At 40.8% G+C, this 21,807-nt stretch overlaps 3 protein-coding genes across 6 annotated transcripts; 1 reads left to right on the top strand and 2 right to left on the bottom strand.

Moving 5' to 3' along the window:
• Nucleotides 1–771: 771 nt before the first annotated feature.
• lin54 (lin-54 DREAM MuvB core complex component) lies at nucleotides 772–11,364 on the bottom strand. Of its 3 annotated transcripts, none has more exons than XM_035185238.2 (14): nucleotides 11,238–11,364; nucleotides 8,077–8,873; nucleotides 6,845–6,956; nucleotides 6,543–6,673; nucleotides 5,893–6,048; nucleotides 5,480–5,681; nucleotides 5,301–5,374; nucleotides 5,016–5,210; nucleotides 4,820–4,911; nucleotides 4,311–4,382; nucleotides 3,826–3,928; nucleotides 3,592–3,729; nucleotides 3,268–3,470; nucleotides 772–2,286 (listed from the first exon to the last, which is right to left on the bottom strand). In XM_035185238.2, the coding sequence occupies exons 2-14, from the start codon at nucleotides 8,839–8,841 to the stop codon at nucleotides 2,085–2,087; spliced, it is 2,445 nt and encodes an 814-aa protein (XP_035041129.2). In that variant the 5' UTR covers nucleotides 8,842–8,873; nucleotides 11,238–11,364; the 3' UTR covers nucleotides 772–2,084. The 3 variants fall into 3 exon arrangements, with proteins under 3 accessions (XP_035041129.2, XP_047200476.1, XP_035041130.2); XM_047344520.1 differs by lacking the exon at nucleotides 11,238–11,364 and adding an exon at nucleotides 9,918–11,207 and having other exon boundaries at nucleotides 5,016–5,120; XM_035185239.2 differs by lacking the exon at nucleotides 11,238–11,364 and adding an exon at nucleotides 9,918–11,204.
• A 1,777-nt stretch (nucleotides 11,365–13,141) lies between these two features.
• Nucleotides 13,142–18,890, top strand: cops4 (COP9 constitutive photomorphogenic homolog subunit 4 (Arabidopsis)). Of its 2 annotated transcripts, none has more exons than XM_035185162.2 (10): nucleotides 13,142–13,314; nucleotides 14,077–14,156; nucleotides 14,268–14,419; nucleotides 14,543–14,646; nucleotides 14,737–14,890; nucleotides 15,595–15,745; nucleotides 15,836–16,006; nucleotides 17,465–17,598; nucleotides 17,786–17,870; nucleotides 18,278–18,890. In XM_035185162.2, exons 1-10 carry the CDS (start codon nucleotides 13,241–13,243, stop codon nucleotides 18,409–18,411), a joined length of 1,239 nt encoding a protein of 412 aa, XP_035041053.1. In that variant the 5' UTR covers nucleotides 13,142–13,240; the 3' UTR covers nucleotides 18,412–18,890. The 2 variants fall into 2 exon arrangements, with proteins under 2 accessions (XP_035041053.1, XP_035041054.1); XM_035185163.2 differs by having other exon boundaries at nucleotides 13,143–13,314; nucleotides 17,483–17,598.
• An 832-nt stretch (nucleotides 18,891–19,722) lies between these two features.
• plac8.2 (placenta associated 8, tandem duplicate 2) lies at nucleotides 19,723–21,807 on the bottom strand. The gene is made up of 5 exons (XM_035185164.2): nucleotides 21,587–21,807; nucleotides 21,267–21,372; nucleotides 20,740–20,864; nucleotides 20,259–20,367; nucleotides 19,723–20,134 (listed from the first exon to the last, which is right to left on the bottom strand). Exons 2-4 carry the CDS (start codon nucleotides 21,349–21,351, stop codon nucleotides 20,263–20,265), a joined length of 315 nt encoding a protein of 104 aa, XP_035041055.1. The 5' UTR covers nucleotides 21,352–21,372; nucleotides 21,587–21,807; the 3' UTR covers nucleotides 19,723–20,134; nucleotides 20,259–20,262.

Here is a 21,807-nt window from a genome sequence, read left to right as displayed (position 1 = left end):
TGACACTGACCCTTGCACCTGAATTATAAACATTAGGGTGTAATATAATGTCACGTACTTTCTGTGACGCATACGATGAGGGAGGGAGGGAGGGCTGAAATATGAAGCCAATGCAGAAGAGCCGTTTCCCAAATCACCACCGGAGGCTGGCTCCAGGAGCGAGTCAATTCCTGGATGCACCACTCAAGAGTCAATGTTGATGAGAATGCAGCCACATTGAAATCACACATCACATAGACATCTGATCAAACTACAACCACACACAACTGATGAAGCGGATTAGCTGATGTTCCAAGAGGAACACTTCTGAATAAATAAACATTTAAGTATGTTTCAACAAAATATTATGACCAGTATCAATTTATCTGCTGGGTGCTTTCTCGATTTACCTTAGCATCTGTGCAAAGTGGAGGGAAAATCGTGTATAAAGTCCTTGTTGTTATTATTTTGCTAAGATAATGCACTTAAATTGTTTGTTTTATTCAACCAGTCAAAATTCCAAACATATTCTGTTAACACACAGAAGTTTGAACCCTTTTTTTAAAAACATTAAAACAACTTAAATAACAATGAATTGATTAACAAAATAGATGCTTTTGTGTCAGAAAACTAAATGTTGCTGCTTTTCTAACTTTGTTTAGTTCTTTTTGCTTTTTTGAGTTTTGGATGTTTCAAGTTAAAGAGAACTGCTTAAGACATAACGCTAAGCATACTTTAGTATTTTCTATACCACTAAATGTTTATTCTGTACCTCGTAAGAACAAGTGAAACTTTTGGATAAACATTTTTAATAAAACCAGACTTATCTATAATTTAACACTTCAAAATTCAGCTAATTTGCTTCATAATGACTGTATGACTGGTTTGATTAGGTTTCATTGTCAGTAACCTGTCAAAAAAAACATCACTGTCATCAAATTTTGATTGGTAAAAAAAAAAAAGAAAAAAAAAGACAAACAAAAAAGGCAGTTGAAGATGTAACCTTGGGCATTCATTCCAATTTTTTTTCTTTTACATTTTTATAGACAAAACAATTAATTGAGGGGGGGGAAAAAAGCTTTCAGGCACCTAAAGTGAGCCGGCAAACAACACCAGGACTTTGGAAGGGGAAAAATGTAAATGAGAAGCAGCCATGTTTAATGTTATGTGTTTTTCCTGCTCTGTAATGTGTCTGTGCCCCATCAGAGCAGCTTTGGACGGATGAGGTAACTTTAGATTTCAGGGACCAAACTTAACAAGTCTCAATTATTTTCTAATTGATGGTGTTTTTAATGTACAGTAAGCATGTAAAACAGAAAGCAGCACCAGATAAAAATGTGTCCCTCTGCCAGGCTAGCCAACTATTCTCAGCAGTGCTGTGTCTGTGTGAGAGAGCATAATGCATTACGTGTGCATTCATATTACAACTGCATTTATGATAAAAACCTCTTCTAATCATTTTCATTAAAACAATTTAGCCTAGCCGCAGTGAATAATTAACAGTTTGCAGCACTATAAGCCACACAATATTAGCGCTCACAAATATTTGTCAAAATAAATATCAAAAGATACATGTTCTGCTTGTCTACTGTAAGCACAAATGTACGGATTACATAAAAATTACAGGCATTCTTTTCAAAAAACTTCAACATGGGAAAGACAGAAAGTAAAAATAGAATAAAAATGGATCAACGAAAGTGTGGAGAACACAGATTTGATAGGGCCCTGTAGGGAAAATAAAGTGAGGAGATGTTTATAATCCTGTTCAGCACTTCCTCTCTCAGTCATTTCTATCCATCACAGCCAGGTGAATGGGTGCGATTAACAGTTCTGAAGGCAGATCCACCATATGCGGTGTCCATTTGTCCTTCAGTTAGAGGGTGAACAGCGCAAACAACTGTTCCATGTTTATTATTCCAGCTGGCCTTAGCTCGGCCCAGGCAGGGGAATCCTTTTACTTTGTTCTGCCTCCTGATGAGGGAGACAACCTGTTTTCCTGCAGGAGAGAAACTCCAGGGGTCCGAGACAGAATGCAGAGTAATCTGTGCCTCTTAGCTCCTTAGCCATGGCAGGTTAGAGGGTGGAGGGCCTTGGGAGGGCTCTGCCTAGCAGTTGATAGAGGCACAGTCTGCTTTGGCCTTCCCAGCGGAGCTAATTATCCTCATGAGGCAGTGTCCAAACTCCTCCAGGATCACCCTCTCTGCTTCAGCCTGAGGCTGATGAGTCTGTTCTGCCTTTTTGGCCTGTTCCATCAGACACTCGCACGTCGCTTCAAGCACCTCCTTTGTTACAAACGTGTATGGCAGTCTATGGAGAAACAAAAACATGGCCTTGAAAAGACAATACATCATCCCTCATGTCATCAGCCTTTATTCTCTTGTAGCAGAGGTGGCGACTCATTTGAGTAAAGTTTTTATTAAACTGAGTCAGTGTGGGCAATAGAAGAAGACGCACTCTGTGGTGAGAGAGACATTAAAAGTGAGTTTTTTCTTATCAATAGATAAGAAGAACATGAACCATAAGAAACATTTTAATACCAATTTACACCTCATCCATCCCCTGAGTTAATCCTTGGCCTGAAGTGACAACTCTGAATCAGTTACAGCTTTGCACCTGACTCACTTTCATGAATCATTTGCCTTGCTGTGAACAGATGTCCTTCCTCAACCACCTCTTTCCTTCCTTCTTATGCACTTGAGGATGGTCAAAGTTCAATGTTAACTTTACATAGAGCTGCCTCATTGACGCTTGAGAAGCAAATTGCTCTTGTCCAATAGAAAACTGTGTTCTCAGTAGCTTTGTTTACATGAACCGCAATAATCCGACATTAACTCGATTGACAAAAGATGTTGCCGTGCAAACAGCATTTTCTGATTACCTTAAACTAAATAATGTCATACTCCAGATAAGCAATAATCAAAAGAAGGTACAGAGTATTCTGACCTTAGTCACATTAGGTAGACATTTATACATCTTAAATGCATTATAACATCCTGTTGGAAGTTTTCACAGCATTCATCAACATGTACTGCAGTTACCAACTGCTTGAAGTCATAATCGGACTAGGCTCTGTAACATGTAAATGTAACATGTTAATATGAATATTCTATTAGTACCTCTTGTTAATGTCATAATCAAAATGATGCCTTATTCAGAATAAGGTTGACCATCATCATCATCATCATCATCACGACAGCTTTATACATTTTAACAATATCGGAATATATTTTTCTTCAGAGAGCTCCTGTAACTCGTTGTTGTTGTTTAAGAGGAAAAGTGTAACAATACCTCCCGCTTTCACTTGAAATAACAGGTGTCGACCTCATGAGCAGGTCTGAGATCTGTGACGACAGCTTGGTCCTGGCTGCAGTCTGCTGCTGTACTCTCACTTCTGCTGCATCGGCCAAATGCATCAGAGTCTTCCTCTCCGGGCTCTCCTCAAAGTTCTTACAGCCGATGCATTTACAGATGGACGAGCACATGATCTTCGCCTGAAAAGACGAAACGAAGGAAATACACAAATGTAAATAATGGGCTATGTTGTCAATAAGAAGAAAAAGAAAATAAAGTTATCAGATCCTTTGAATCAATGCAGTGACGGCGAAAACTCACCTCGTAGCACTCGCAGTAGTTCTTCAGGCAGCCTGAGCGCTTGCAGTTGCAGCCTTTGCTGTGCCGACGGTCCGACTCTCCCTCTTTGCCTTTACCAATTTTAGGTTTGAAGGCCTCTGGATTTCGGTCCAGACACGTCTGTGGAAGCAAATTTTCACAATCAAATATTAATTCATCTGTCTGTCATGGAGAAACTTCAATCAAACAACTAATTCGCAGGAACTTGGTCCATACCTTTATAGCTTTAAGACGTTCCGTTTCGTGCTCCAGGTTGTTGAAGCAGTTGTTGCAGTTACAGTTATTGCAGAACTCTCCGTTTGCAAAGCAGTCGCAGTATCTGGAGGAAGAAACACAGAGCTCTACTTAATCAAAGTAACTGAAAAAGGACTTTGAGTCAGCAGCCGATATGACAGGGAATTAGGAATATGGCTGCAACTAATGATTACTTGCATTATTGATTAATCTATTGAGGATTTGTTAGGATTAAAAAATGTTCTTTTGATTCATGAGATGTTAGAAAAAAGTCAAAATCAAAATCATTCTTAAACTCATTCAGGATAATATTATGAAAGAAAAAGAAAATTACATCCAAGAACCAGAAACTTTTTAACTATCTGATTATCCAACTGATTCTCCAACATATACATTGATAAGGTCAAGCTCCACCCTTTTGTCCAACAAATGCAAACAAGTTAGCCTCAGTGACATGTTGTACTTACAGTTTGAGACACTGTGACTTGGTGCAGTTGCATGGTTTCCTTGGTCTTGAGGTCGCTTCTGCTGTCGACAAGCTGTGGGCCAATGACAAATATGGCTGGGATTAGAATCGAATCACACACACATTTAATTAGTCGATTGGAAAAGGTATCATCTCAGTCATAATTTTAAAATACTATAAAATATTAACTTTGTGGTTGACGTGTTACTTCATTGTCAGCGTCTGTATTTTTTATTTTATTTGAGAAGTGTAAAATATGATTTGGTTCATTATGACACTGTGGCGGGACAAATTAGAATATGACAGGCCGCCACAGTCTAGATAATTAATGGGAAACACTGGGTATAACTGTATAGTGCTTGCTTTTCATGGCTATTTTAGTTAGTTGCTTGATGAAGATTGTGTCAAACTTAGGTTTTATTTTCTAGTCTGGTGAACACCTGTTTAAGCTGATGGTAAATGATTTAGTTTTTTCTTCCACACATAAAAAAAATGTATGTCCCTTCTTACCCATTAAGTGGCAGTCTGGCCTGAGTCTGGATACCAGTGGCCGCAGGGAAACCAGAGCTGCTGGCGAGGGTCACAAAGGGGGACTGCTGGAGCTACAGGAGGCCAGAAAACACAACAGAGAAAGCTCAACACATGCCTATAGAAGAGAAGTGCTTATTAAACGCCAATAACACGACAAGCCAATATCCCGACCAACCTGTGTAACGTATTGTGCTGGCACCACCGCATAGCCCATATTCCCGCCCCCGGGGGCTGGTGCCAGGACGGTGCCTGGAGGGAGGTTGGTGAAGTTGGGCTGGATCTGGGGGAGTGGAGTTGCAGGCATGATCAGGCGTTGCTGGGTCTGAGTGGTTACTACTTGTGCTGCCGATGTCAAGGGCTTAGGTGCCACCTACAGGGAGTTAAGTCAATGAATGAAGCTCAGGGGAGATTTCACACAAAGTCTGGACATAAACATGCTTGTACAGGAAGCCAAAGGTACCTGTTTCATGGTCTGTGCTGGGATGATAGGGACAGACATCCTCACTGCTCCTGTACTGACCACCATAGGTTTAGCTGAGGAATGTAAAAATCATCATGAGTTCCCACACGCGTCTTTGCTAAACAACATTAAATGCCACCTGGGTTTCTTGACTGTGAAAGGGTCTGTTCATAAGTCACCTGTCTGTATGGAGCTGGTGCTGGGACCACTGGCCTGTCCTGTGCTGCTTGCCGTGGTCGCTGTGACGAGGCGGACGTAGTGAAACCTGCTCCCTGGCACCTGGATCTGCTGCACGTTCGACTGGGTGGCCAGCGGGATGATGGTCTTGAACTGGGAGCCACCGACTCCTCCCACAGTCATAGACTGCACTGTTTTAAGATTCTGAATGGCAATAGGACAATCAACATTCATCATAATGACATTTACAGTGTTTCTTGTGTGCGGTCTCTTTTCACATCAGATGTGACTGTGGCTTTAGCAATATAGCAGCAGCAGAAACTGTTAAACTGTTAACATGTGCTTCATTGATAGAGTAACTCATCTGGTCCTGACCCCATGTTCCCTAACTCCTGCACACAATAAATGCTCTTACCTGTACATTGCCTTGGTTGGTGGCCACCTTGACTGGAGAGGAAGACGTGGACTGTTGGACTGTGAGGATCTGCTGGCCGAGTGCTACGTTGACAGGCAGCGTTACTGACTTCTGAGTGGAGTTGGAGGTTGGTGAGGCCACCGATACAACAGTTACCTGGTGAGAGACAAGAAGAGTGTGATCTGTACAACTAGTCACCTCATCAAATACTAATAAGACACAAAATATACCTGCTTTTCTCACACAAACACTGTCAACTAGCCTGCTTGAGTTTACTGACAATACAGATCTTTAACAATCAATGATGAATGTGTGTTCCGTCTACCTATCCTACAGTGGCTATCTTTATCTGGGAAACACATGTGTACACAGTAACATAAATGACTGCTGTATTTCATGTAGGCGTGTCAGGTCCACTGACATGGCCACAGACACTGTTTCATGCAGTAGTGTAGGTTTAGGTTATTAATCACACTTGTCCTCTTACTGCTTGAATTAAGTCAAAAATACTGTAATCATCTTCAACTGCAGTAGTGGTACTTTGAGGCCCCTGTTACTGGAAATATTCAATAAAACTGCAGCTACAAAAAAAAGGAAAAAGAAGAAGGAACCAGTTATTGTGAAAATGAGAAAGAGTGAGCAGAATTTACCTTGCTGGGAGTCTTAAGGGGTGAAATAGCAATCTTTTTGCCAGGGAGGGTCTGTATACTAGTGTTGTGGGTTTCAGTGAGAGTAATGGTCCTCGAAGGCATCCCTGAGGAATTCTGTGTCAGGACCCGTCCTGTGACAACGTAATGCACGATTTAAGAGAAGATAGTTCAATAACATTAATCTAACAGACAACATTTCAGCACTTACTTATGGGTTTAAAAAGTGAAACCGAGTGGTCTTGATAACGGACTACAGCAACAAAAAGTCAGTTATTGAACAATAATTTTTTTTATAGACTTACCAGTAATAACAGAAGGAACTGATGTCTGAGGACTGAGGCCTTTGCTATTGACAGTTTTCGTGATGATGAACTTGATTGGTGCCGCGGATGACGTTGGTGTTTTCTTCGCAATCTGTGGAGATAGTCAGAATTCATTTGTGACTCCATTCTTTTAGCCTGATGCCAGACTTTGAAATGTGTGTTTTAATTTACCAATACAAAAGCTCCGGGTGCTGGCTTATAACAAAGTACAGCTCGACTGATACAGGGTTTTTTGAAACAAATACTGAAAGTGATTTGGGAGTTTGAACTCCAAGATATCAAATAGTATCTGAACAGGCAACTATTAGTCAATTAATCATTTAGGCAATTGGGAAAAATATATTCAAGTATTTCAATAACTGATTCATCGCAGATATTTTAACTTGTGGTCAAACAACAAGGATGGTCACTGAAGATTTATTCGATATTGACATACCTCAAATCCTCGAGCTTTCATTATTCTAATGTATTCTTCTGTGTTTGTTTGTACTCTGTCTATCTCTTTTCTTCAGCTTTGTGCAAGTGTTAATCCAAACCCCCCCCAAACTTTTTTTGTCTTTTTTCGTCAATTGCTCTTCATCTTGTGCAAAACTCTTTTCTTGTCAGGTCGTGCCATAAAGCCACAAAAGATAGGAAGAAAAAATTTGCTTCATCTTCAAAATTCAACGTCTTAAATTGACAGGTTGTGTCTTTTAATACAGATGAGAAAAAAATAACCAAGGTGAGGTAAACCTAGAATAATGCATCTAAGCCAGTCTCCTAACGGATTACTGTAACAAAGAATATTGACTCGTCTTTTGTCCTCATTTCTTTTCAAAACAACTGAGGGTGGCTTTCTTACTTACCGACCCGGCAGGGAGGCTAATTCAGGAAAGCTAGATGTGTCCTGTACTGCTGACATACAGTCATATGATTGACAATTAGCTGCAATTAGCACAAAAGCCTACACACCACATAATAGTAATCATGTTTAACACTCTAGTGGAGTCAATCCAGCTGACATTAGGTGGGTCGGGGGGGTACACCCTGGACAGGTCGCCAGCGTATCGCAGGTCCAACACAAAAACAGACAACCATTCTCACTCACATGCACATCTACTGACAATTTAAAGACACCGATCAACCTAAAACCACAAGTGTATTACATAATCAAATAATATGAGCATACAACCGTTTAAATATTGCACCTATAATAAAATAATCAGCGTTACCTGTACAGCCTTCAGCTGCTGAGCCTGTAATGTGGTCAACTGGTTGCAAGGACCGCCCAGCACCGGCTTCAGCTCCGTTCTCCCACCAATGGTCACCACTTTAAACTGAGTAGCTTGAGACTTGGTGTCTCCTGAAGTCTGTAAAACACCAGGCTTGCTGCCCGTGTGGGGTAACTGCAGCACTATAGGTTGCCCCGACTTTCCTATTGCTGTAACCAAGAGTTTTTGTCCATCCTGCTTGATGACCTGGGGTGACACGCCTGCAGTCTTTGCCGCTTCAGTGGCCTGAGACGAGGCCACCTTGTTGAGAATGATCTGGTGGTTCGCGGGAGAGATAGTGAACGGGGCCGTGAGCCTCGTTAACCCACTCGTAGAGACACTACAGTCAGTCGCAGTGACAGTCACACAGTCTGTAGTTTTGATGGTGGATGTGGACAGGGCTGATTTGAGGGTTAGCAGGGGCGACGATGAACTGGAAATTGAGATAGGAATTTGACTTCCCGAGATGATGCTGAGTGCAGAGTCTGTGGTCGTGGAGGTGGTCAGAGCCCGAGTGTGTTCTGTTGAAGCGGCACCTGAACACAGGCCCAAGCTCTCTGAAGCCATGGGCGTATCCGTTTCCATGGGGACCGATGTGTCGTCACTGGCCTCTGACTGGACCATGGTGGTGGCTTCAGGTTGTGTGTGAGGGACGTCCTCTATGGCCTCAGTATCCATGATCTCATCAGGCAGGAGGCTGTTGAGCTCTGGTGACACCACATCCATCCTTGCATCCAAGTGTCAGCTCTCTGTTGATACTGACAAGAAGAATAACACAATTATCTTTCATAGTCACAGGAAAATGTAAAAAAAAGTACAACTATGCACATTTTTGTTGAGCACATATTACCTGGAATGTCTTAAGAATGTATTAAGAATGTATTAAACATGTTACTGGCTTTCGCCGCACATCATGGCACATTATGGACATATGGCCAGTTTATTAGGTTCACCCATATTGATCTGTAATAACTCTGCTGTACGTTCAAACTGTAAGTTTTTGATGACATTGTTGGAAATGTGTAAATTAAAGTATATGTTTATTACTGAAATCATAGTTTGAGTTGAATTGTACATTGAGGTGTGTTTTTACTTCTTTTTTTAATGTGTATTAGAAACACATCTCAACATAATGCAGCCAAGTCTGACACCATCATAACCTCTGACCTCTACAGCCCAACTGAAAAGAATCTGAGATATATCAATTAAGTTTCTTTACACGTGAGTAATACAAATCTGTGCTTCAAAAATTCTATTCTTTTCTCCCCAATCTGTAGTTAGTCCAGTTTTCCACTGCAAACTGTGGAACCCACTACATGATGAAATTGTGAGGGGAAAATGATGAATGAAAAGAGGACCGTTCAAAAAAATTACATTTCAGCTTATCAGCTGACATAAACGCCAATACCTATATATCTCCAATCAGGTATTGTGGGCCGTTCTATCTGCCTGGCTGATTTATTATTTTATCAATGTCTCTATAGTGATCAAAAAGCCTGCACATTATAGGCATCATACAAAATCGACCTTATGGCAGTACAGCTGCATTGGATTACATTAGGATGTACAGTTATAACTACAAAAGTAGCCAAACAGAGACCAAGAAAATGTGGATTATCTCTCTCACACACGATGCACTATGTAATTGATCACTTTAGATTCTTTGTTGTAGATGATTAATAAATAGGGACACACGGACACGAATCCAGGCTGCTGGCAGAAGGCTGTGCCAAAAACATAAACAAATATGCCAGGCATCTAAAGTGAGCGAGTTATGCTTATTCATAGCAAAAAAAAAATACCTGTGAATAAGTTTTCAGCAATCACGAGATCTGGTGAATTTGACAGAAGCTGACAGCTGATGGGGGGGTTAGCTAGGCCGCACCGATCATCGCAGGCGTATCTTTGTCCTGCTGCTCTCTGCTCAACATTAATCCACCGAAAAACACATATGAACCCTCCCCACACACACACACACACACACTCAGTGGACTGATCCTATTGTTGTCACGTCCCCGTGTGTAAGCCACCGACAGAAACTGTGCTCCTCTCATCCACGTGAAAACACCCCCCCCCCCCACGACTGGTCCCAGTTAGGTCAAAGACTGGGAAAAATACGACAAGCTGTCTGTTGGCTGCGTTACTATTTCAGGCCGGGGTTGGATTTCGAAAGATCCGCCATTTTTACCTCGTCATCAGCCCAGTTAGCTCCCAGGCTAACACTGGGCTGTGGAGGATGGGGTACCGTGGTTTAACATCACTCGCAGTGGACAAAGACACTTACCCGCAAACACAGCAGTGCGGTTACAGTGGAGCTGGAGGGAGCAGTCGCTGCTAGCAGGAAGCTATTAGCAAGGAACTAACTGACAACGTAAACAATGCTAGCTCTCAATGCCCCCCCCCTTCCACTCCATGTCACTTCTCCAGGTATCCACACGGACTGAACTATCTACTGCACCTTTACATTCACCTAAGGACACGGATAACCGCTGCCTGGGAACTATGGTTTAAGTGACCGTGTTAGTAACCAGGTATAAAGGCCACTTGTAAGTTAGTAAACGTACAGTGAGTCTGATACGTGAACCCAGGTGAGACGCAAGAGCAGTTTGTAGATCAGAAACCCCCACAGACCCCAAAAACAAGTTTGGAGCCAAGAAACTAGGAGCTAACCTGGTGACTTGTGCTGTTACCATTTCTGACAGCACACGCACGCGCGCACACAGGAACACAGTGCCATCAAAACAACTGTCAGGGATCAGCTAACTTAGCTTTTACTTTGCAGTGAGCGGACACTTCATGTTAATCAGTTATGCGTTAGTTTGAACCAAACTTTGTCTCTGCTCAGAAATATTACGAGCGATCGCTTGCAGGTAATAGCCCGGCCCCCTGTGCTGTTGTCCGCCCGTATCTGCTCCATGATCCTCCTCCTCATCACGAACCTCATCAAGCCAGCAGCCCAGCGGGCAGGACAACTGTACTAGCAAACTTGCTGAGCTTGCTAACCCGAGCTAGCTAGCTACAACATTATACCTCAACATTTAAACACGTTCTCAAGTGTGCGGCTTTCCACATGGATCCGCTGGGGTGGGCTCCGCGGCGGGGCAGCAGGTGGTCGATCTTACCGGAGATTTTGACGCTGGGCGACGTATCCAGATAAAGCGAGGAAAGGAAAGGGCGATTGTTCAAAATACCGCGCCGAGCGCCATTCCTCCCTGACATTTCACAGGCCGGCCACGCCCTCCGAGCCTGACGTCACCGGGACGTAATATTTAAAGGCGCAGACAACTTTAAAATGTACACAAATTAAAAACTAGTAAATTTATTTTCTGTTTGTTTTTGATACCCCACAGTATGTATTATTTTTTCTTTTTTTACAAACTAGTGGCCTTTTACTGATTACATTGTGCATCACATCTGTTACATCTGTGCTGAGGCCGGTAATCTTTGTTACCATGGGTATTTTATATTATATCAGTCAAATCAGAATTATTGCCAAAATCAGATCAATACTTTCATTCAGTAATGCACAGATTCCCATTCATGCCTTTGTCTCCAGCTATCCGGATTATTGCAAGTCTCTAGGAGCCCCCCAGAAGTCAATCTACCACCTCCAACTTGAACAAGACACGGCAGCTAGGGATCTCACAAGAAGTCAAACATATAATCACATCACACCCATTCTCGCCTCATTGCACTGGTTACCCATCGTTTGTAGAATTGATTTTAAAATGTGAAAATTTATTTTTAATCACTGAATGGCCCTGCAACACTTTACTTAACAGACCTCACAACTTATACCCCTGCTTGTAACTTTCATTCTACTCTCAGTAAACAGGGTAAGACTATAGACAGAGGTAAGGAGGACATTATGGCTCAACAGCTGTAAAACAAACTCCCTCCGTTGATCAGACAAGCCTCAGTAGACCTCAGTATCCTCTTTTAAAACTCTTCTCTGATGGCTTTTAACTTTTGTTTGTTTTGTTGCTTTATTTCATCCATGTCTTGCATACAATTTATAATTGAGCTGCATGTATTTTCAGTTTTTTTTTTATGTCTGAGAGGCACTTTGTAAATATTTTATTTTTTAAAAATAAATGATGTTTATTTTCATTAGACATTATATTAATCTGATGGTTGATGTTTGATTGAAAAAGGTTTTTGTGGCTTTTGTTTTTGTAGATTCAACTGTGTGGATCTATTAATGCAGCCATAACTTGTGTTGCTGTGGAACAAAAAATGTATGTTACGTTGACAGGTGTTGCTGCTATTTTGGTAAGCTGATGCTATAGAAACAGCTATGAATATCTTGCTGAGAGACCAAGTGCCCTGTGCCCTTACTCTCTGTCAAGTAAGCTGAATTAGAATCAGGGTGCAACCACAACAACAACCACAACCACAACATCAACATTTATGGCCGACTTAAACTAGCCAGCTGAAGTAAAGAATCAACTTTGATCTCCATTGTTATGGTTCTCGTCTTGTACAGGGAAATCTAGTTTCAATACCGAATTTTTCAGTTTCTGTTATTCTTCTGTCTTGTAAAGTGGTGTTTAATCAAACTGGTGCCATTTTCTCTGCATGTGTCAAGTAATTTAAAAAAGTATTATTATTCCATTATAACAGAACTGTAACCAACCAACCAACTGTTGCCATTACTCTGAGGACTGTTTAATCAATTCTTTATATAGTTGATTGATTGGTGAGTGGAAATAAATTCTCCCACTCAACTAATCAATCAATAATAATGATAACAACTATAATAAGAATTCATATTATTATCATTATTATTTGTTAGTTTAATTAAATTGTAAGTACATTTTTAATAAATTTCAACGTTGCTACTGATTTTGTTTCTATGATTTGATGTAACAAGCAACTTGGCTCATTTATTTAACCACTTATTTACTACTCACTGCACTTTTTTGTCCTCGGTATTATTTGTTCTCTGTTTCTTATTAAGTGCTGCCGTTCATTGTGAGGGGTTGAAGGTGAACTAACCGTTCCTCCTCCTGGGTGGTTGCTTCAGGCGCCCTCTAACGGCCGGAGGACCGATCCAGCGCTGCGCCCTGACTCGCTCCCCTCTTGGCGGAGGAAGCCGCCGCTTGTTGACACTTCGCAGGCGACAATGGCGACCGAAGTGAGGCAGGAGCTTGCACAGCTGATGAATTCAACCGGATCCCACAAAGACCTCGCTGCCAAGTACGTAGCACCGGTTACACAGCGGCGTGTTCCCGACCACACGCCTGTTTTAAAAACCAGAGAGTAACGACGCAGTGTGTAGCAGCGAGATAGCTGTGGCACACTAAGCTAGGCTAACGCTAGCTAGCTGCATTAGCCTTGCAGACAGGCTAACGTTGGATTTACTGACTCAAACCGTTAATGTGCGTCAAATCACGTTGTTGCGCAAAGTTTCCGTTAAACTCCCATGACGCACAATCTGCCGTTGGTGTCTCTGTTACATTTAAGCACATTAGCATCTATAAGCTACTGGTCTGTAGCTACACAGCCGAGGCTAAACAGCAACCACATACATGAGGAGTCTGACTTGGAGCCAGTCACCACATCTCTTTAACTTGTGTTGCCATTGTGGTATTTAGTTTGTGATGTCTGATGTAATAAATGTGTTTTGTTGTTTAGCTTAGTGTTGTGTTTATGTATGTGTATTCATGTCGTGGGGCTGAGGACAAATAACTAGATAATTATTATATCATAGAGTGAAAAGAAATCAAATAATGAACAGGTATAGATACTGTCTGTACTGATTCAACACCTATGCTGCTGCTTCACTGTCTGTACATTATTTTTCCCCCCATTATAATATTACAAATACATTTTTCTGAAGGATTTTTTAGACTGAAGTGTGTGGATATGTGTTTTAATCACATGTTTACGGTGTCAGTCTTTTAAAATGGAAATGCTTTGGTCAAAAAGTTTGTTTCTAACCTGTGAAATCTTTTGTAGATATCGACAAATACTGGAGAGGGCCATTAACTTTACAGATGCAGATCAGCTGGAATCCTTGAAGGCCTTTGTTGAAGCAAGTATGCTGTGCCTTTTTTTATTCTTCAATTTGATCACGCTTTCTTCAGCATGGATAGTGCATTTGCAGAAACCGGATTTCTTACAGTAAAGTCTGTACCTTTCTATTACAGTGGTCAATGAAAATGTCAGTCTTGTCATCTCGAGACAACTGCTCACAGATTTCTGCACACATCTGCCCAACCTGCCAGATGTCACGGCTAAAGCAGTGTATCACTTTACTTTGGAAAAGATTCAGCCGAGGGTCATCTCCTTTGAGGAGCAGGTGAATACCTCTATCTCTCTTTCACAGCCCCAGTGAGAATGTTGCCATCAATCATTCAGTCGGTTAGACATCAGTGGAAGTAATTCAAATGTATCATTAAATTATGTTCATACATGTCCTCAGGTAGCTTCAATCAGACAGCACTTAGCAACCATTTATGAAAAGGAAGGAGACTGGAGGAATGCTGCCCAGGTTTTAGTTGGTATTCCCCTGGAAACAGGACAGAAGTAAGTAAGCTAGCGGCAGATTTATTTCTTGGAATTGAATGTGTTTGATGATCCCATGTCTTTAACTAACTTCTTTGTCTCTCACTTTAGGCAATACAATGTTGACTATAAGTTGGATACGTACTTGAAAATTGCCCGTCTCTACTTGGAAGATGACGATCCAGTGCAGGCTGAGGCCTACATCAACAGAGCCTCATTACTTCAGAATGAGTCCTCTAATGAACAGCTGCAGATACACTATAAGGTACACAATCGCTTCAGTGAATTCAGGGTCACATTGACCCCATTAAGACCTGGTATTAACATCTGTCCTGAGTGAAGTGGTCAGCGCTAAGTATAGGTCTGAAAGCCCCCAAATACATCCTCAATGCCTCTTGATCACTCAGACCACATTCAGATTCATCTCAGTGCCCATATGTTAGTATGTTTGTGGTCAACACCACAATATCTACACTGAAAACCACATAATGATTGATATGCTTCTGAAATTGGTCTGTCTTCGTAGTAGAATCTCATTGATACACTTAGCCTCTCCTGACTCTGCTCTCTATCTGTCTCTTTCTCGCGCCAACACACATACAGATGCATTTGCAACTTACACATCTGTATAATAAGACAGGGTAAAAACAACAATATTTGATATTATGTGACAGAAATGTTGCTCATGATTTTTTTTTGCGTATAGAGCGAGGATGTGAGATCTGAACACAAGTGCTCATAGGAGACACATTCAGGACGTATTGTGATGCCAGGTGTGAACAGAAGAACTTGGCGCTTTCCACTTGTGATCGTATCTCTCAGGACGGATGTTAATATCAGTTCAGAACGGGGCCAAACTGTATCTGTTGTTGCTGCTGCCCACAGTTGAAAGCACCTTTTATGAGGACATTGCAGTAAACGAAGCCTGTTGTCATTAAGATCAACTCTTCACACTGTTTTGGTTCTTAGGTGTGCTATGCAAGAGTCCTAGACTTCAGGAGGAAGTTCATTGAAGCTGCACAAAGATACAACGAGCTGTCCTATAAGTCAATTGTACACGAGAGTGAACGTCTAGAAGCATTGAAACATGCTCTCAACTGCACTATACTGGCCTCTGCAGGTACCACTTAGACTAATGTGCGTAGATTCATGTATTTAAAAATAGGATGTTACCCATACAAAAACTATTGTACATCCTCCTTCCTTGTAGGCCAGCAGCGTTCCCGTATGTTGGCTACTCTCTTCAAGGACGAGCGATGTCAACAGCTGGCTGCCTATGGTATCCTGGAGAAGATGTATCTGGACCGGATCATCCGAGGAAACCAGCTCCAGGAGTTTGCCGCAATGCTGATGCCTCACCAGAAGGCCACCACAGCAGATGGTGAGTGAGCGATATGAATATCTTCACACATCCACACAGAGTTGCTTGTAATCACTAGGGCTAACTACACTTGAGCTAATTGCATGATTGCTGCTGCTGTGTAACGTTGTCTTGGACAGTGTAGACACTAACAGTGAATGAAGAGCCATTAATCCAGTTTATTGCAGCTTGTAGGAGATCATTTTTGTGTCATATTTTATGCATGAATGCTGTGGATGTATAAATATCAAGATGCTTATTTTAGTAACTTAAATCAGCAAAAAAAGAAATCCCTCATCTATCACAGGTTACATGTATTAGCTGTATGTAGCTTGTGAGTTGTGTATATACTATTTACTTCTAATATATGTGAACTTTGTAAATACTTTTGTAAAACAGCACAATCTATATGACTGTATCTTGATTAGTAGCATGCGAGGACATTTGGGGAGAGTAAACACGACATGGCAAAGTCAAGTTTTTCTTGTGAGCTGGCACAAGCAGCAGAGATTAAAGCACGTATTTTTCCTCAAAACCATCCTGCCTGTTTACTGTAGCCAGCCGGATGCCACATTCCAACTGGTTCCAACGTTCAGATTAGGATAATGTTAGTAATATGAAAGACTGTTCTTCTCTAAAACTTTTAATACAATTTTTAAGGTCAAAAACAAACCTCACATAATATTTGAATTACTAAGACTTCAGCATTTACATTGTCATAGTTAACTGGGGCTAACTGGTCCAAGATGAAGCACATGGGAAGGAAAATCTAAATGTTAAAATTCATGTTAAAATGGACATAACTAGAATAAGTGGTAGATGGGGCTAGGCAAAATGACCAAAAATTATATAAAGATAGAAATTCTCATATTAGTCAATATCATTAATACTCATAATTGTCAATCACATTGGGTCAGGGGAGAACTACATACATACGATACAGTAATCTTTCTATCATTTTGAGATAGGGCGTTTTATAATATTGAGAATAATTCATGGATCTTGATGGGAAATGATGACGTGTATAGGGAGTGATATTTATGAGTGTGTGCAATTTGATGCAGATTCAAAAAACAATCTGGATCTAGTGAATTTAAATGTAGGGACTGTTGGATCTTACAGCTTCTTTCTAAAGCTCTGCTAATGGTGGAACATCACTAAAGTGGAGAGTCCAGTAAACACTAGTCTCAGTTCCACATCAGTAGGAATGTGTGTGGAAAAATTGACACTGATGTGGAGTCCTTAATGTGCAACCAGAGTTCACGGAGCCTCCCTTTAATGGGCAGTGAATTGTCAGTGTCTTTATATTGGCTCCACACCATTCTCCGAGTAGAATACAGAATTAGCCACACTTAGACTTTGCCATCGTTTGCATGATTCCCCCCAGTATGTTCAAATGTTTGTGTTTCTTTGTTTGTAAATTGCAAAATGTATCTGAAACAGATAAAGAAAACATATAATGTCACATGGCTTTTTAAGGTGTTCTCACTTCTTCAGGCTCCAGCATCCTGGACCGTGCTGTGATCGAACACAACCTCCTGTCCGCAAGTAAACTCTACAACAACATCACTTTTGAAGAACTAGGAGCATTGTTGGAAATCCCCCCAGCAAAGGTGAGACACGGATTAGATGAGCAGATAAACAAAATCGATAAAATCATCTTAACTAAACAAGTTGGTTCCAAAATAAAAACTAATCCTGCTGGTAATAAATATTCTTTTGCGTGACACACATAACTTATGTTGCTGTTTGTTTTCCATGTTATATGTGGAGATTATATTGTTCTGTTTTTGTCTTTAGGCTGAGAAGATTGCCTCCCAAATGATCACCGAAGGACGCATGAACGGCTTCATCGACCAGATAGACGGCATCGTACACTTTGAGAGTGAGTAATGACAGCTGCTCTGTTTTTACATTTCAAAGTGATTTAAAAAAAATTTACTTTCCCGTTACAATCCAATAAATTCCAACACATTTAGTATTTAACACGTGTTTATGACGATACAATAATCTTTTTTATGTTTTCATTTGATTTTGTAAATATCTTGTTTATAGTGTGGTTATTTGAGTCAATAAACTAACCAGATGTATGTCTATCTGTGGCCAGTAGGGAGCAGCCTTTTCAAACACGAGTGTTATTAAACAACATAAAACTCATTCCCAGTTCATCAACCAGGGCATTGTAGTGATAGGGCAACTAAAGCAGTCATTCACACGTAAATCTGTGTAGTGTGAAACATGAATTGGAAATATGTTTGATTCCCTAATGTTTCCCTTTTTTTCTTTTTTCAGCCCGTGAACCTCTTCCTACCTGGGACAAACAGATCCAGTCTCTGTGTTTCCAAGTCAACAACCTCTTAGAAAAGATCCGTCAAGTTGCTCCAGAGTGGGCTGCACAGGCTTTGGAAAACCAGATGACCCAGTAAACATTCCCATCCTGCCCTAAAAAAAGAGAAGATAATCCCTCCCTCAGCCTGCTCCAAAGTTCCATCTGCCTGCTCAACAACGTCACCACTTGACGTCACCACCAACACAGAACCCTCTGGTTTTCTCTTTTTGCAAAATTTTCAGAGAGCACTGTTTTATTAACTTTGCCCACTGGGATAATAGTTCAATGTTTCTCAATACTTCAGATGTGTAATTGCAATAGTTGTATTCACAGGAGAGGTATTATATAACTTTTGTCTTTGACTTTGGATATGATTCATTAAATACTTTTCATGTCATAGGGTCAAAAAGATGTGAAAATATACAAACAGTCTGTCTGTTTAAGCTTTTGTGTTGAAAACATTGTTTTTTTAACTTAATATAATGAAACAGCAATGTTCATCTGTACTCAAGGACACTTCTCGGTCCACCCTCATGAAATTACAGCACAAAGAATTAAATTCAAAGCTGAGAGAAATTGTTCAGTTGTGTCATTTAAGTTCTTCAGAACAGAAGAAGACTTTGCTGAGAAGTGAAACAACTTTGAGAAAAACAAATCAGGTCCGGTTGCTGACTGTTATGTTCACATGTACAACTCCTTATATCATTTTAGTTAATTTTCTACATCAGTAACAATTATTTGAAATGCTACACAATTTAAATTCAACACTTGCACGACAAAGTCATGAAATGCACTTTGTGAGTTTATCTTTTGGACACACTTTCAGGCACACTTATTGGGGTTAGTGATTCCATCAGAATCCACAAACAGGTTTTACCATCAAGGTTGAAGTTAGACACGTTGAAAAGTGTGAGTTGGTTTGTTACATTTCATACACAACTTTTCTGTTAAATGCAGCTTTTAAAAAGCTCTTTACTGTTGCACCCAGTGGGCTGCAGTTTTCTTTATAATAATAATATCAAACCAGCTGAGTTATAATTTTACCCATTTGTAGGTATTTTGATATTCTGAATATTCCTAATTACATTTGTAAACATTCACTTCACAAAAGCAGAACAGATTTGGTTAAACTAACGACAAAACCTTTCGAGAACTATTTCATGGAAGTTCCTTTTTCTACATCAAGTTCAAACTTGATTCATTTGATATTTTAATTAGATGTCCCTGACTAAAATCAGAACTTAAATTTACAATAAGCATTACTGCACAAATTGAGAATATTTCGTGGTAGCTGTAAATAATAACAATCATAATTTCATAATTATTAAGTTCCAGACACCAAAACTAAGAATTTATGAAAGTGTGGTTAGTTAAAGAAAGTTTTCCCCAGTGAAAAAAGAGAACCAAATCTGGAAACTATGATTTAATCACGCAGCATTGGACAATACAGGAACCAAAACAAGGAACAACCAGCCCCATGTGAAATTAAAAGGAAAAGCTTCATGGTAATTCTGCACAATTGAAGTCAACAGCAATCTTCTCATACAGTCGACTGCTCAGAACAACATAGATATTTAGCCTTTATTGTAACTGTAGATTATGAAGCTTCTTCTCCACCATCGAGGTGCCAGCTAATGATTAACTCGCTGGAGAATGTGACAGTCAATGACCTCAGAGGATTATAGATCATACTAAAAAAGTCACAAAGAGTAAATTACCTGCATAACATGCAGTATAGCATTTAATCAACAACTGCACCAGACACAGAGCGGGCTGAATCAGCAACACGGCGGCCAAGCAGATTCTCGACTTCTCAGCATCTAGAAGACACAAAGGAAACTCGTGATTTTCCAACTGCTACATAAAACTAAATGTAACATAGCAATTCATCATGAGGTGGTAAACGCTGCATGTGTGGGGGTGTTTTGGCTCCAAGATGCTCACCCGTTCAGAAAATGCCTTGTTCCTTTCTGCGGTCAATGTCTCTCTTCAGCTGGCAGGTAACACAGACCGGACAAAGCCACGACATCATGAAGTCGGTACACATTGAACCCTAGAAACACAGAGAGTTGGTGAGAGAGGGTGCAGCCCTGATGTGATTATCAGTGTTTTACACGGTTACAGCAGGTGAGGAGTATCTGTTGAGTGGGGTTGGGTTGACGCCCAACCTTTAGTACATGTGTCTCCAGCTATATAAACTTAAGCAATCATACACTTTTTTTTCTCTAAGGCTAAATCATGTCGTTCCCTATGTGTATACACATATATGTACTTTGGAATACTTTTTTTGTTTTTTGTCAGGATCCCCACAAGAAGTCGTGGCAAGAATCTAATACTTATTAGGTTATTAGTTAGGTTATTACTGGTGTAGGGAACAGTTCTGTTTTGTTTTTTTATTACTATTACTTTATTAGTTTGCACTTACTCTGATGTTGTATTTGGTCCTGTAGACGCTGCGGATGGGCATCCCCAGACCGCAGCAGCAGCACTCGTTCATGTCACTGGCGATGGAGAAGCCCAGGCACATGTAGCAACACAGACCACAGATGCCTGTGGCAAGAGCAAAAACAAATGTCCTGCTTACTTTAGCTTTATTTCGGACACATAGTTTCCATCAGCATATAAAAAAAAAACTAAAATAACCAAACACAGAACAATGAAATAAAACCATGTGATTACAAAGGATCTGTTCCAATGTTTCCTTATACCGTCTCAGTTCAGGCCCGTATCTACATTTTTAAGTCAGTTTATCAACACACACATTAATATATACAATTCCTCAACATAGCATGACAGGCAGCATCATCTCTGGAACATGTAGCTTGTGCAAGATCCTGAATGCATCGTTATGTGCCACTTGAAGCTCTTTTCCCTTTGTTCTTGACTGGAGCACAAGTGGGCTGTGTAGAGTGGAGTACAGTCCTAACCCTCGTCATACTGCTGAATGCTTACAGGTTTTACAGTCGTCGCAGAAATCACACACGCCGGTCTGGAAGTCAGAGGGCTGGAACATGCCTGGTTGGTTGGTCACAGCCATGATCGGGATAAAAACGTCTCTCTGTGGGAAGAAAAGGGTTCGTTATCACTGATCTTGAGCCTAATGCCGAAGAGCTGTGGCCTGTTTTGTGGTCATTACTTGTGTTTCTTCCCCCAGCAAAGATAACTATAAATTACACCTCTTTTGAACATGAAACAATACGGGAAAGGGACATGCAGGAGGGTAAATCCATTTGGGATTCTCAGCCAGGCCGTCGTTACAAGGTAAATCTTACCAGATGGTTGGAGAGGTGGAGGTAGGTGAAGCTGACAGCGGAGGCTCCTGGACAACAGACGAGGGAGTGTGAGTCTTTATAACCAGTCAAAGTAAGTGACTAACTAGGCTTTACTGGTTTATAGGGCAGAGATATTGCAGGCAAAGGAAGTCCCCTTAATACACCCACCCACACCAAGCCCAGAAAACATACGGCAATAAACACACCTCAGCCAGCTTCAA

The sequence above is a fragment of the Hippoglossus stenolepis genome, chromosome 18, assembly GCF_022539355.2.
Source record: "Hippoglossus stenolepis isolate QCI-W04-F060 chromosome 18, HSTE1.2, whole genome shotgun sequence".
Taxonomy (NCBI): domain Eukaryota; kingdom Metazoa; phylum Chordata; class Actinopteri; order Pleuronectiformes; family Pleuronectidae; genus Hippoglossus; species Hippoglossus stenolepis.
Note: the sequence above shows the minus strand (reverse complement) of the source record. Positions and strands in the feature narration are given on the sequence as shown.